Genomic DNA, 16,489 nt, shown 5'->3' on the forward strand with positions numbered 1-16,489 from the left:
GACTGAATTGACTGTTAATAACTGGGAAGGAGAGAGAACACATTCTCTGAAATTTTGAAGCTGGTTTATGGAGACACTGGGGACCCTAGGCCTTATACACTTATGGACAGTGTTGAAAGGGTGAAAGTAGGGCTAACTGTTAGTGAGTGATGGGGTGTCTTTGGATGGAAGTGTCGGACCAACCCAAATATTAACAAAGACATTGGCTGTATCCGCACTCCAGAAATAATCCAGTTTGACAGCACATTAACTGCCATGGCTCAAGGCTCTGGAGTTCTCGGATTTCTTCAGGGCACTAAAGCTCTCTGACAGAGAAGGAACAAAACTACAAACCTCAGAATTCCATAGCCTTGAGCCATGGCAGTTAAAGTGGTGCCAAACTGGATGATTTTGGCAGTGTGGATGCAGCTGATGTCTCAAAGGTGCTGCAAGATCCCTTTCCCTACCACTTTTTAATGGGTATGTAGAGAGATCTTGTAGTACCTTTAAGACTAACCAAAAGAAAGAGTTGGTATGAGCTTTCATAGAGTTAAGTCTACTTCCTCAGATGCATTTGGTGGAATGGAAAGGCAGGAACAAACCTATACAGAATCACAGAATCATAGAGATGGAAGAGACCACAAGGGCCATCTAGTCCAACCCACTGCCATGCAGGAAATCACAATCAAAGCACCCCTGACAGATGGCCATCCAGCTTCTGTTTAAAAACCTGTGAAGAAGGAGACTCCACCACTGTCAGGAAGTGTGTTCCATGGTCAAACAGATCTTATTGTCAAGAGGTGCTTCCTAATGTTGAGATGGAATTGCTTTTTCTGTAGCTTGCATCCATTGTCCTAGTCTCTGGAGCAACAGAAAACAAGTTTGCCCCATCATCAGTATGACATCCCTTCAAATACTTAAACAGGGCTATCATACCACCTCTCTTCTTAAAGCTAAACATACCTAGCTCCCTAAGTTTCTTCTCATAGGGCATGATTTCCAGACCCTTCACCATTTTGGTGGCCCTTCTCTGGACACGCTCCAGCTTGTCAACATCCTTTGTGAATTGTGGTGTCCAGCACCAGATACGGTATTTCAGGTGAGGCCTGACCAAGGCAGAATAGAGTGGCACTATGACTTCCCTTGATCTAGACACTACACTTCTATTGATGCAACCTAGAGTCGCATTGGCTAATTTAGGTGCCGCATCAGAGTGTACATTCTCTCAGAGTGTAGTGGAGTCTCTTTCCTTGGAGTTCTTTAAACGGAGGCTGGATGACCATCTGTTGGGGATGCTTTGATTGAGAGTTCCTGCATGACAGAATGGGGTTGGACTGGATGGCCCTTGTGGTCTCTTCCAACTCTATGATTCTATGATTCTATGATCACACTGTTGACTCATGTTCAACGGTGTGATGCAGCAGCTAAAAAAGCCAATGCCATTAGTATGTCAAGAGATCTCGTAGCACTTTTGAGACTGAGGGGCTGTGCAGGCTTAAGGCTGGCCTGGGGGTGGAGTTGGGGTGTGGCATCCATACAACGCCTGCCCTGACTCTGCCCCATGGCGGCATGAGGCCACACGCCGCACACCACGTCGTGCGGCATCACTATGCTCCTCTAGCACTGTGCCTACATGACACAGCACCAAAAGAGGGCCGTAATGCCTTTTTGTGGCTTTTTGCAACCTGGAAAAACCAGATCAGGGTGGCGGCATGCTGGCGAAGATACAGGCAGCTGCACAGAAAGAAAGAAGTTGGCAGCATGAGCCACCTCCTGTTGCATTCTGGGGTTTGTATTTTAAGGAGGATTTAGAATTCTCAGCCAGAGAGTTCTTAGGCCACACTACAAACCCCAGGATGCAACAGGAGGCAGCCAGGGCAGTAAAAGTGGAATAGCAGCAGTGTAGTGCGGTAATCTACCATAGCTTTGCATTGGGCCACCTTTTCATGAGTCCAGCATCCCTGCGCCGTGCCATGGAGGCGAGAGGCCTGCAGGGGGCGGCATAGAGCCTTCTCCTTCCCCTATTAAAAAAGCGAAGGCGAGAAGGCAGAGCGGAGGAGTGCTTGTCTCACAGTCATCACCAGGTCAGTGCGGACGCCCCGATCTCGACCCGCATTTTCCAGCAGCCCCTTTCTCCTCCTCCTCCTGGAGCCCGGAGGGAAGGAAGGACACCCCTGCGGGCCACCCCCCCCCCTCCATGGCTCCTTCTTGGAGCTTGCCTCTTTGATTCTTAAGCGAGGCAGGGATCTGCTCTTTGGCAAGGAAGGGAAGCTCTGCCTGCGGAGGTCTCTTGGAAGAAGAGCTTGGGTCGGTTCAACAATCAGGAGATGCAGAGGTAAGCGGAGGGGACTCGGCGATGCGTGTGAATGCTCTGATGACACGTGTATGCTGCGGCAGGAACGGATCGGAGGAAAGGGCGCCTGAGCAACTTCACTCAGGTCTCCTCTTCATTCATGATCATAAAAGAACAACCCTCCTTCCTCTCCATTCATGGAGAGGGAGGAAGGTTGATCTTTTAGGATTTTATTTGTAATTTTGGAGGGACTGTGCCTCTGGATACCTCTTAGGGTTCCTCTCCCACAGACAAATGGTTTTGCAAAAATGGATTTTTTTTTAATAATGATGATGATGATGATGCAGTCCTGTAGGGGTCTAGAATCAGAATCATGGAGCTGGAGGAGATTCCAAAGGTCATCCAGTCCAACCCTCCCCCTGCCATGCAGGAACTCACAGTCAAAGCATCTGAGGATATAGGCTGAGTCTATGGAAGCTTGTGCTGCTAATTTCTTCCAGTTAGAATCATAGAATCATAGAGTTGATGGGGAGTGTAGTCCAACCCAGATGGAGGATGCCCCACAGCAGGGAGGCTGTTATCTGTTAAGCACTGTTTTCCTCCCTGGTTTGCCAACTAGTTGCTTGTATAACCGACCTTCAGAGCAGAATTCCAAGGTTCTTTAGGGAACCTGTTTTCTCAGTCTTAGAAATGGAGTCGTGGTGATGCCAGCAGGTGTAATGGTTAGAGGAACAGAAGGGTGACAGTCCAAAGATCCAAATCCCCACCATCTACAAGCCTGAAGGTCCTTGAGTGACTTAGGGCCAGTGTCCATCTTTTATTCTAACCCACCTCACAGGATTGCTGCTAACACAAAATATTGTTGTAGGCCTTCAAGTCATTCCTGACTTAGAGCAACCCTAAGGTGACCCTACCACAGGTTTTTCTTGGTAGGATTTGTTCAGAGGGCATTTGTCTTTGCCTTTCTCTGAGGCTGAGAGAGTGTGATCTGTTCAAGGCCACCCAGTTGGTTTCTATGGCTGAGTGGAGATTCAGATCAGATCTTTTGGAGTCCTAGTCCAACAACTGAACCATGCTGTCTCTCAGCAAATGTTGTTGTTGTGTACGTTTAAGTTATTTCCGACTTCTGGTGACCCTAAGGCAAAACTGTCATAGGCAAGGTGACCAGATGTCCTAATCACTGAGAAGGACAAGGCACTGCAAAATGTAGAACATATGAGACAAATATAGGGCATGGCTAAAGAAAAACTCAAAACATTTCTATTAATATAAATCCATGCTTCTTCGTCATGCTCCAAATGGAGGACATTTTGCAATCTCTCCTGGACAGAAGGCTGAAATATAGGACATGTCTGGGGAAAGGAAGACATCTGGTCACCCTGATCATGGGGCTTCCTTGGCAAGATATCTAAGGAGTTTATCACATAAAGAAGAATGTCACAGAAGATTATCACAGAAAAATTGTGTAACTAAGTGAAACAATTTCACATGATGATGCACAAAATCCGCCATTAAAGTGGTCACAAAGAAGCATTAACGTGCATCTTTTTACTTTTGGGATTTCAGCAACAATGCATTTCCGATATCACTTTATTTGTGCATTTGCGTGTGATAATCATTCATGCAATTACTTGCCATTTTTGCTTTATTTGAAGGATGCTTTAAATGCTCTTTAATCTCTCTTTAATGCCGAAATTAGCCCCAGGGTGATTTGCTCAAGGTCACCCAGCCTGATCTCTGGAGTCATAGTTCTATGCTCAAACTACTCCGCTACACTGCTTCCCCTCAGGGAATGATACCACCCTGAATTACCACAGACCAGTCTTGTCTGATTTTGGAAATAGGAGGGTTTGGCCTGGTTAATAAATAGGAGACCATCAGGTAATGCCAGGGATCTCCAGGCAGAGCTAGGAAACAATCCTACCTGAAATCCAGAGCCATGACTGCCAGCCAGAGTTGACAGTACTGGGTTACGTGAACTAAGGCTTTGACTCAGAATAAGGAAACTTCCTATGTCCCTCTCTCAGTGTGCGGCCATGGACTTTTCCCAGGGTAAAGATGTGATATAAATAAAGAAGAGCAGATACTCCGTACATTACAGGGATGCTCATGCTATGGCTGCACCCACCAATTTTTCATTCCTCCTCAGGCTCTTAACTGCACCTCGGCAGGGTCACCCAGTGGGTTTTATCGCCAAGCTGGGAACCAAACCCTGGTCTCCAAAGTTGTAGTCAAACACTCAAACCACTATGCCACACTGACTCTCACCAGAATTAATATTGGACCACATTCTTCCTGTACAGGAGTTTTTTGAACAGCATCTTTTAATGTTCAAAAACTTGGAGGGTGACTTGGGTTGAAAAGTTTGTTTTGTGGGTTTTTTCTAGTTAAAAAATTGGGGTGTTGGATAAAATTGGGAGGAAAGGAGTCAATGGCATACCAAGGATTGCACTGAGAACCCCTATTCCCAAGGTTGTCATAGAGAGACTCTTACTCTAAAGCAGTGAGTCCCAGACTTTGGCACTCCATGTCTTTAGACCTCAACTCCCAGAAGCCCCTGCCAGCTTCGCCAACAATCAGGAATTATGGGAGTTGAAGTCCAAAATGCCTGGATGACCAAAGTTTAGGAATCTCTGCTCTAAAGTCTCCTTTCTTGTTTCCATTGCTCAGTTCCTTTTGTTCATAACCAGCTCCACCTAGCACTTCATTTACCTAGGAGAGGTGCTTATGGTCAAGAGTGCTTAGAGATCATACCCTCTCTAAGGATCGAACCCAAATTATTTGGGGTACTGCTAACTTTGGTGTGAGAAAGACACTCTGCTTCTGCTCAGACACACAAGCCATTATCCTTATTTTATCTTTTTCCTAGCAGAGTCTTGTGGTATAAAAGTTATCTCTGGCAGAGTTCTGCCTCAAAGTTAGGAAGCACTGAGTGGCACTGCCTTTTAATATAACATCACGCACTATTGCTTCATAAACCTTAATAAAAGTTTATGGGTTCCATCAGCTCTTCTTTGAGGGTGACAATTGCTGGGGCAGATTTATCCCAGAGACTGCCAGTCATTGGCATCTAATTTCTGGGTTTGGATGGGGCATTGGAACAGAATCACTTTCACTGTGGCATCTCACTACTCTTGATCAGCTATGCTTGTCGGCTTTCTTAAGCATGTCACCAAACAAATAGGCACAGAAGCCAGGAGGGGAAATAAATGGGTAAGCCTGTTTGTTTATACAAGGTTTTTAAACACAGCTTTACAAGAATGGATGAAAGAACATGCTTTCATTTATTTTAGCAAGAAAACGTCAGCGGCTCTGGAATAGGATATTCATTTTCCAGATGTAAAACTTTCAAGGCTTTGTTTGTTTCATGACCAGCTCTGGGACATGGGACTAGTTGTGAGTTTTTGACTTTCACAGAGCTCTACATCAAATTTGCCCTCTTTCCTGTAAAGAATCAAGATCCTATCCCTCCTTCTTTTCAAGGACACAATTGCACCAGCTTGTCTGCTATACCTTTGCAAATATTATTGCCTGTCTCTGATTCTTGTCGAAGAATATACTGTTGCTATTTGTTGTTGTTGTGTGCCTTCAAGTTGTTTCTGATTTATGGTGACCCTATCATGGGGTTTTCTTGGCAAGATTTTTTCAGGGGAAGGTTTGCCATAGCCTTCCCCTGAGGCTGAGAGAATGTGACTTGCCCAAGATCACCCAGTAGGTTTTGTGGCCAAGCTCGGAATTGAACCCTGGTCTCCAGAGTCATAGTCCAAAACTCAAACCACTGTGCCATACTGGTTCTTACAGAGGTCTAAAAGAACCATGAAGTTGTTTTTTGTGGGTTTTTCAGGCTATGTGGCAATGTTCTAGAAGAGTTTCTTCCTGACGTTTCGCCAGCATCTGTGGCTGGCATCTTCAGAGAATGCTTGCCTGGAAAAAGTTGGGTGTGTATGTGTATATATATATATATATATATATATATACATACTGTGAACCTGGGAATGCAGGAATGATTTGCATGTGTATTGTTCTGTTGCTGATGGCAAGCCTCAGGCTGGGAGGCTAATGCAAAAGAGGATGAAGTTCTTTCCTAGCTAGCATAGCCAATGGCGAAGAATGCTGGGAGCTGCAGTCCAGTAACATCAGGTGGGCTGGAGGATTCCCACCCTGGTTTAAGTATTTTAAAAAAAACTGCAAGAGACAACAGCCAGAGAGAATTACATTTAACTTTTGGAACAGTTATTCTTTTGGACTATGATATCCAGTCTGGTGGGAGGATTGTGGAATTGTAGTCTATAACAGTAATTCCCCTTCACCTCCAGGCTCTGAATATCTAAGGTCCAAAGCACACTGGAGAAATAATTCAGTTTGAGACCGATTTAACTGCCCTGGTTCAGTGCTAGGGAATCTTGGGAATTGTAGTTTATTGTGGCACCAGAGCTCTCTCACAGAGAAGGCTAAATGTCTCACAAAATTACAGTTCCCAGAATTCCCTTGAATTGAGCCAGGGCAGTTAAAATGGTCTCAAACTGGATTATTTCTGCTGTGTGTTTTGGACCTAGGCATTCCGTATGGCTGCTATGCTATTCTTGTGAGCAATGGAGTTTATCAAACGGGATGGGAGGCTCCCAATATCGAAAGAGAAGATAGTGAGGTCAATTCGAAAATTCACGCAATTACGTGATTACTTATCACACCTTAAATTCGCTGTAATGGCCTCCCCGAACGCGACCCAGATTCTGCGCAAAGTAAGCCATCACATCGGTGGGTTCTTAATTGCGAATTGGCACCCTTGCACATGCTCAGTGAGACTCTAGATGACTGGAGCATAGCATATTTAGGTGAGTGAGGGAGAGGAACCAAGGAACCCCACAATTTACAAGAGAGGATGGAGGGGGAGTGGGAAGAAGGGTTGAAAGAACATCCTCTATTCATGTTAAAACGAGCATATATTCACTCTTGTCATGTTAAAACGTGAATATCATGGTTATTCAATAGCTCCCAGTCCATGCCTCTCAATTAGCAGGCAGTAGCCCCCCTCAGCAATGCTGAAGGACAAGCAGAAGCAAAATTGCAGCGGAATTGCAGCGTGGCTTCTTGGGAAACCCCCCTTCTTGATTGGGGGGGGGGGATCAGGACCAAAGGAGACAGGCACATCATACCAAACAACAGCACGCTGAGTGCGAAGTTGCCTAGGAACAGGGTTTGTGACTTCGCTAGTTCACCGAATTTACGTAACTGTGGATTGCCGCGTGATTACGTTCGGAGTGCATTCGGACTGCCAGCGATCGTGTGTGGTAACCTTTTGTGCAATAACATGAATACGCATGATTGCGTTCAGGATGGCACTGAATTATACTTCCAATTTCAGTCATGTGATATCGTCCAATGTTTGACATATTCAGTTGGCCACAAATCCAAGTATTTTTGACTGTGGATTTTGAGTTTTTACTTTTCTTATGACTCAGTGTGGCTTGTTTTTTTGTTGGCTCTGGACATCTGAAGTCCTCTGTGTTTGATTCTCCAGACCATTATCTAAGCAGGGAGGTGGATATGTGAGGAATGAAAGATGCTTTTGTAGTGGTTGTTCTTTGTGACTGCAATAAGTAGGGTGTCAGTTTATTTTTGTTGTATTTGTGTAACCTTCCTTTCAGCCTACTGGGGCCTTTAGCAGATTATGTTTTAGCAGTATGATAAACACCCTTGAGCAGGGAGCAATGCTTTAATTAAAAAGAGATCCATAGGCTCTTTGGACAGCCTCTGCAGTCTGATACAGAATTAAGTGTGCTTAAGGCAACTGATTTCTCTCTGTTGGTTCATATTGACCATCATGTTGTCTGTTGGCAAACTCTTGGATAACATGCAGTGCATGCAGGCCTGTATTGTAACCTAGAACTAGGAAATGAAAGAACTAGAAAATCTTAAAGTGTAAAGATATATAACTGATCACAAAAGTTTAGAATTGTAGAAGCCATTGTATTCTTTATTACCATGTATGGATGCAAGAGTGACAGTGAGAAAAATAGATAAGAGGAAAATCAACTCATTTGAGATGTGACGCTGGACAAGAATGCTGAGGATACCATGGACAGCTAAAAAGACAAATAAATGGGACCTAGAACAGATCAAACTTGAAATCTCCCCAAAGCCAAGATGATAAAGTTGAGGTTGTTGTACTTTGGTAATGTTATGAGAAGGCACAGCTCACTGGAAAAAACAATAATGCTAGGAAAGGTGGAGGAAAGTAGAAAGAGAAAGCCACATTCTAGATGGATGGACTCTATTAACAAAGTCACAGGTATGAATTTGCAGGACCTAAGCAGGGGAGGATAGGGAGTCTTGGAGATGTCTCATCCACAGGGTCACTATGAATTGGGATCAACTTGAAGGCAGTTAACAACAAAATTGTAACCTCTGAGAGAAAATACTAGTATTTGGATCTCTAGAGTGATTGGAGTCTTTGAGCAGTTTACCAGTACCATGCAGTGATAAGGGCTAGAAACTTTAAAAAGTATACCAAAATTTAGTTGAACATGACCATGATGTTTACATTTTGGCACTTGTGTGACAACTTCAATAAGACACCCTCCTGAAAGTTTCCAGTATTGTCCAGCGATAAAACCACAGGCCATACTGTTGGCTACTCTGGCGAAGGAGCTAATGGGAGGTGCACTCCAAAAACATCTGCAGCTAGCATTTTGCCTACCACTACTGCACAGCTTTGCATTTTATGTTTATGTGTGTGTCACTGTGAGATTTTATTTCAAACCAAAATGTCATTGTGACTTCACTCTAACTCAAGAGCCGATGTGGTATAGTGGTTTGAGCATTGGACTACAAGTCTGGAGATCAGGGTTTGATTTCCCAGCCAGCCATGAAACCCATCGGGTGACCTTGGGTGAGACACACACTCTCAGCCCCAGAAAACCCAGTGAGAGGTTCACTTTAGGCTCACCATAAGTCAAAAACAACTTGAAGGTTCACAACCACAACAACAACAACACTGCACTTTCAGCCCCTGGCTTGCAACAACTTATGGTTGTGGATTTAATACAGCCTTCCCTTACTTGATGCTGGGTGAGGATAATGGGAATTGTTGTCTAACACATCTGAAGGGTGTCAGATTGGTGAAGACTAGTTTCCACATTCTTTTCTTTATTGATCATGTATATCAGAGTTGGGAAGTGTGTGGTTTCCCAGATGTTGTTGAACTGCAACTCCCAGAATTCTTCATTTTGGGAGGATACTGACTAGGATTTATAGTCTAACAGCACCTGGAAGGCTACATAATTTCCACCCCTTATCTATATTATGTTATTGCAGAGGAGTAAATCAGAGGATGGATAGCTCTATCATGACTTATAGTAATAAGATCAATGATAGGTTTTATAATGCTGACTGTGTAAACCAACCCCAGCCTGGAAGTGATATAAATCAAAACAAATTTTATTGGTTTTAGCCATGGGCTACCGATAAACATGACCATAAATAAATAAAATGGGTGCAGCAGCAGAAGAGATGAAAGAGAAAGTGAGATAGAGATACCAATTACCTGTAAATACCATGCAATCCAATGTGGGAAACTGCTTTATATCAAGTCAGATTTTGTTCCATCCAGACCATTATCATCTACTCTGAACAGCTATTATCAAAGAGTATCAGACAGAGGTGTTTTTATCACCACTCAGCCACACTTTAACCCAAGCAATGGCAATGTTACTCTATTGGACTACAACTCCCAACTGCTGGTGTCAACTCAGACTTGGAGAACAATTACTTTTCAAACAGAACTCCTGGAATCTCACAGTCAGTGGTGGCTAGAATGTTCTGTGAACTGTCATCCAGAAGGATAATATTACCAAGTTCATGCACCTTCAAGTGTGTGGTGACTGCAGAATGCTGTTTGCTGAGATGCAACCTTTTAGAAATGCAAACAATCTTGCAAAGAAAAGTTACAATTTAAACTGCTGGCTGGCATGAAGTAGGGCTGGCCCAAAGTATTTTGCTGCCTTGGTCAAAAAACAAGATGGCACCTCATTTCCTGGACCCTTTCACACTATACAAATACAAACAGCATTGTGATTTCACTTAATTTTAATTGCTATGGCTCCATCTTATGGGATCATGAGATCTACAGTCTAGCAGAGGCATTTGAATTCTCTACCAGAGAGTTCTTCTAGTGCAGTGATTCCCAAACCTTTGTCCTCCAGGTGTTTTAGACCTCAACTCCCAGAAGCCTCAGCCAGCTTGGCCAACAGTTAGGAATTCTGGGAGCTGAAGTCCAAAACATCTCGAAGACCACAGTTTGGGAACCACTGCTCTAGTGCTTTGCCATGCTACAAACCCCAGGATTCCAAGGGATGTTGCCATATCAGTTAAAGTAGAATCACGGTGCTATATTTATATACAGTCAGCTATCCACATTTGTGGCTTTGACTTTTGTGACTTTGATTGTTCACGGATTTGATTAATATATTCCCTATAGAAATCTCTAGGTCCTCCAGTGCAACTCTATGGGCAATTTTCACCAGATGTTGCACTGGAAGACCTAGAGATTCCTAGAGAGAACACTTCTCTTGGCATTTGTACATCCCCCAGCACAATTCTGTGGCTAACGTCCAGCAGATGTTGGACACAGAGTTGCACTGAAGGACCTAGAGATTTCTAGAGAAGTGTTTGATCAGGTAAAAAAATATGTTTTTTATTTTCATTTTTTTCCACTTTCAAAGGGGTCCTGTGTTCCTAACCCCAGCAAATGTGGAGAGCCCATTGTAGTGTGAAAGGACCAATATCCAAAACTGAGCAAGGTGGCAATTAAATTTTATTCCAACACTTCTGTCAGGATATCATTCTCCACCATGTGTGCAGGCACCTGGCTGGCTTATGGCATGTTAAGAGTTCTCCAAAATCTTTCTGTCACCCCACCCCATCATTGTTCCATCTGAGGCAGCTGCCTCATTCAGTCTCATAAAGAGCTGGCAGTGGGTGCTACCAAAGAAAGGGAAAGTAGTCAGCTTCTGCATGATTTATTTTCATCATTCTCTCACACTTTATATAAATAACCTGTCAGAAGTAACAGTGAAATTTGAAAGCCTTGTTATCACTGCATTCACTTGCTCCAGCAAGAGAAGCTGTCAGTTCCTTGGGCAGTTGACGTCATTACTCCTGTTCTGAATAAAGTCCCGGAGCTGCATTTTCTTGTATTTTCCCCTCAGGAGCTTAGCAACCACCTACTCAATCACATACATTTCTGGGCGAGAACTCCTCCACCACACAGATGAATAAAGCAGGGTGGGAAGTATTTTCTCTAATAAAGCATACATTTTCAGTGCAGCATTACGAGCTTCGTCTAACCCTGCGCTCTCTTTTGGAGGCAGGTTATGTAAAGTGCTTCCTAGTACTTTTATCACTGAGTTTTGTTTAGGGGAAGTGTCAAGATAAGTATATTTGTCCAACTAGCATGGCTTTTAACGTAATTCCTGCTGCCTAATAAAGGGGGTTACTAGAAACTGTAGGGAGCCAGCTCTCTGCAAAGGCATTAAAATGTTTTTCCCCTCTTTTTATTTTTACAAAAATAAATAAATTTATCAGAGGTAGAATCTTAGAATCAGAGAATTGGAAGAGACCACAAGGGCCATCCAGTCTAACCCCCTGTCATAAAGGGACACAGAATCAAAGCACCCCTGATAGATGACCATCCAACCTGTGTTTAAAAACTTCCAAGTAAGAGGATCCACCATTCTCCAAGGGAGTGTGTTCCACTGTCTCAACATCAGGAAGTTCTTCCTAATGTTTAGGTGGAATCTCTTTTCCTGTAGCTTGAATCCATTGCTGTGGGTCCTAGTCTCTGCACAGCAGAAAACAAACTTACTATATCCTCAACGTGACACCCCTTCAAATTTAAACAGGGCTATTGTATCACCTCTTAACCTTCTCTTCTCAAGGCTAAACATACTTGGCTCCCTAAGTCACTTCTCATAGGGCATGCTTTCCGGACTCTTTACCATTTTGGTCGTCCTCCTCTGCACATGCTCCAGCTTGTCAACATCCTTTTTGAATTGTGGTGCCCAGAACTGGGCACAGTATTCCAGGTGAAGTTTGACCAAACCAGAGAACAGGACTTGGAACAATGGATGCAAGCTCCAGGAACAAAGATTCCACCTCAACATTAGGAGCAACTTCCTGACAGTAATGGCTGTTCGACAGTGGAACACACTCCCTCGGGAAGTGGTGGAGTCTCCCTCCTTGGAGGTCTTTAAACAGAGGCTGAATGGCCCTCTGTCAGGGATGCTTTGATTGAAAGTTCCTGCATGGCAGGGGTTTGGACTGGATGGCCCTTGTGGTCTCTTCCAATTCTAGGATTCCATGACTCTATGATTCTATGAATAGAGTAGCACTTAACTTCCCCTGATCTAGACATTATACTTCTACTGATGCAGCCTAGAATTGCATTGGCTTTTTTAGCTACCTCATCACACTGTTGACTCACGTTCAACTTGTGGTCTACTTGAACTCCTAGATCACTTTCACTTAGTAGTTGTCCATGCCAGTTGTTAGTAATGATAACCAAAGCCCTCTTGACTGGCTTTACAACAGAAAGAAAAATGGGAACTTTTTTTTTTGAAGTGCATTGTGTACTCTGTGTATATGTGTATAAGGATTTTGTGATACCAGACTGGTTTTCTGTTAGGTTTACAAGCCCCAAACCCAGGCAATGACCTATTTTTTCAAGCAGACTTTTGGGAACTAACTGGTTGTAGAAAGAGGAGCTTTTAATGGGCTGTGTATATATATGTGTGTGGGTAATCTGAACTATCTAGTCAAATCTTACTAGTGGTTGGCAATCACATTCCCACTGTCTCTTTCATTTCTTTGGGGTCTTTTTTCCTAGGTCTTGCTTGGCAATCACAATGGCACAGTAAGCCTGAAGAGAGGACTTTGGAAATTTATCCATTGTGCCAGTTAGAGTAAATCACTGACATTACTGCAACCAGCCCCACTGCCTCCTTTTCCCCATCATGGCCAAAAGTGCGGAAGTTAAACTGGCCATCTTTGGTCGAGCTGGAGTGGGGAAGTCAGGTATGTCTCCTTTTCTCCTCCACAGTTCTTTGGTGTGCTTTGTGTCCTGTGTTCTCATTTTTATTGGAGCATTTTGAAGGCACTGAATGATCCCATGAAGGTGAGTATGGGGCGACTGAAGGGGGCCTACAAAACTCTGAAGGTGTTCATGTTAAAATGTATGTCCTTGCAAATGAACTTTTGTCTATTGGTGAACATGCCACATAAAAGAATTATAAATAGTGGTATGGTATGCTTATTTGTGGAGTCTGTTTCTGCAAAGATTAGTACTTTGCTGAGTCAGTGGGATGGTGGAGCTATTCAGGTTGCAGTGCAGCAGGACAGCATTTTGTATAACTCCTTCAAAATTTACACTAAAACAAAGAGTAGATTTGTCATTATCCTCTTACCCCCAACATGAGAACCTCTAGCTGTCATGGAATATACTGGCACTGAAGCTGCTCTCCAGACAGGATCAGAGAGGTATGTAAACTTACACTAGGCCTATCTGAACAGATCTGGTAAGACTATACACTTTAGACTATAGGCAACATGAAGATACTTCACCATTCAAAAGGGCAGTTTGCACATTGGGGAGAAGACTTGGTTTAGAATCCTTTTTATCCTGATAGCCACATTTTCTATGTGCAAAGTTTTCAGGGAGAAAAATATGTGGGGGCATTGAAACTTGCACTTGGAGCCTGACATTGCATATTGCAGTAAGGGCAGCACACTTGCTTGTGGAGCCCCCCTCTGTATTCAAAATCAGGATGTAAGCTGGTTGATGTTCAAGTCTATCAACTGAAGGGCGGTGAATCTGTACACCCATTTGGAGAAGAACCCTTCCTTTATCCAGCCTAAGGTTCGCAGGTCATCAGGATCCCACTCCTGGAATTTCTGTACCAAAACCTGAGACTAGAGGTTGATCATGGCAGTGGTGTCACTAGGATTAGTATCACCTAGTGTGCTCACTCATAGTGTCACCCCCCATTGATCTTCTCCCATTACCATACCATACAGAATCATTAGTAATGTTTTTGTACTAATGTTACTCATAAATCATAATTTCCATATATCACTGAATGTAATTGTAATAGTTGAGACATAAACCACTAGCAAAATTAAATTTATAACTTTAAAATACAATGTGATATGCACAGCCTGAATGTATATACATAGTTTCATATTGGTACAGTGAAGATTTGGTAAAATGTGATGTTTTTTAAAAAACAAATAAAATATTTTTTTAAATTTTAATTATTTTCAAAAAATCTGGGGCATCTCCTCCTCTCACTGAGTCTCGCCACATTCAAACTATCTCATACAGCATTTTGAATGGAAACAGGTGAACCTTTAGAGTGTCACCTGGTGCATGGTAACATCACAAGGGGTGGACTTTTCTGATGTCACAGAATGAGGAGATGGGAGGGACAAAATTACTTCTGAACCAGTCAGTTGTGCAAATGGGAATAAGGGGAATGAGAGTGAAACTAGGCTAACCAGATAATGTGACAACCCAAAATTGTGATGTTGGAACTCCACTCCTTGCCTTGTTGGAATGTCATAATAAACCCAAGTGCATGTATGTCCTCTACATCTCTCCCCCTCTCTTCTTTCATTCTTTCTCTCCCCCCCATCCCCTCCTCTTCTTCTTGTCTTTATGGTGCACCAGTGCTGTGAAGGCAAAACACAATTGCAGACACCTTCAAGCCAAGGCAGCAAACTTTGGCACTAGTGGGCCATAGATGGAGAAGGGTGCCAAGGCTTTAAATATTATCTTATACACAAAAAGCAAACTTTCTCCTTCTCTTCTACTGGCTCTAGCCCTGAGAGTTGACTCCCTATCTGAAGACCTTGGGAAGCCCAGCACTTTCTGAGACTTCAAACAGCACTCTTGAGATTTACTAATCCTAATCCAGATGGGTATATATGCCCTTGTACACCACTTATAGAACCATTCTTTTCCCATACACTGACAAATGCTCCAACAACATCTGAGAAGGGGCTGTTCTGTTCTTGGGTGGCAAGTGACCCTACAAACAAACAGTGCAGGGGACAACCAGGAGATGAGTCAAAGTCAGTCGGGAGTCAAGAATGGGAAGTCAGGAGGCATCAGTGTTTTAAAGGAGCAGGCAAAGACATTGGTCAAGAAAAAGGCTGGGATCAAATACAGGGAGCAGTGCTACCAGTCCCTGAGGCAGTCAAGGAACAGGCCAAAGAGGAGTCCAAAGAGAATGCTAAGGTCAAGAAGCCAAAGGAGTTAAAGAGGCTGGGATGTGAGGAAGCTGAAAACAGGGAGTACAACCAGGCAGAGGTTGAATCCAACAAGCCTAGATCTTTGGCATGGATGTTTTGTACTCAGCTATCTGGAGGAATACATCTGATATTAATTAGGGCTGCTTCTGTTATTTGCCTTTCTTGCAGTCTAACACTCCTCTGCTGTTGGTTTCTCTCCAGCTATGGATTATGTCACTGTCTGTCTCTAGAGTGGGAAGCAGAGCATCAGAGTCCTCCTCCTGCTCTTGAAGGGGAGATGAGTCACTGCTGGGGACTCATTGGGGGAGATCTACCGGTAGTGGCCAGAGCCCTCAGCTTCCCATTTACTCTTCCCACTGGTGCTCATCCTCTTTGCTGTCCTGCTCTGAGGATGACTTTTCCACTCCACAAGGGAGTATCTCCAGCCTTGGAGTGTGGTGAGGCCATAGCTGATTGTGAAGTTCCAGGAGCTGTAACTTTTCCAGGCCCTGGAACCAATATGTTTGATATTGTTTGAATGATCCATTTTGGATTTTGGATTTTTTGCTATGGCAGCATTTTTAGTTTAGCCAAACATTATTCTACTTCCCCCTTGAATTCAACCTTCCCCCCTCCCCCCGCCACTGGAATTTCTTCCACTTCTTCTCTGGCACACTCTTGTTTTGTTGTTGCTGCTGTTGCATTCCACCAACTTCAAATGCACAGATTTCTCCCCCATCTTTAGTTATCACACCCATACAGGTGTCAAGAATTGGTCTGAGCAGATGGTGGCTTGTGCTCAAAAGGCTCCCGCAAAGCTTGGCAATCTCTTTCAGCCTAAATTCAATTTTAGTGGTTCTCAAGGGGCTCTGTTTCAGTGGTGAGTGGAGCTAGAGGCAAACAAAGCTGCACCAAAAGTACCAGCATATT

At 43.6% G+C, this 16,489-nt stretch overlaps 1 protein-coding gene across 1 annotated transcript in view; it reads left to right on the plus strand.

Annotated features, from left to right (window-relative positions):
* The first annotated feature begins 2,229 nt into the window (after nt 1-2,229).
* The window catches only part of LOC149311692 (ras-related and estrogen-regulated growth inhibitor), a 145,477-nt gene continuing 131,217 nt past the window's right edge, over nt 2,230-16,489 (plus strand). The window contains exons 1-2 of the mRNA XM_089526689.1: nt 2,230-2,314; nt 13,158-13,345. Coding sequence (XP_089382815.1) covers nt 13,285-13,345 — 61 coding nt within the window. The 5' untranslated portion in view covers nt 2,230-2,314; nt 13,158-13,284. The remainder of the gene's footprint in view (nt 2,315-13,157; nt 13,346-16,489) is intronic.

Source organism: Sceloporus occidentalis, unplaced genomic scaffold, assembly GCF_023333645.1.
Source record: "Sceloporus occidentalis isolate IW3139 unplaced genomic scaffold, rSceOcc1.0.p SCAF_5, whole genome shotgun sequence".
NCBI classification, from domain to species: Eukaryota; Metazoa; Chordata; class Lepidosauria; order Squamata; family Phrynosomatidae; genus Sceloporus; species Sceloporus occidentalis.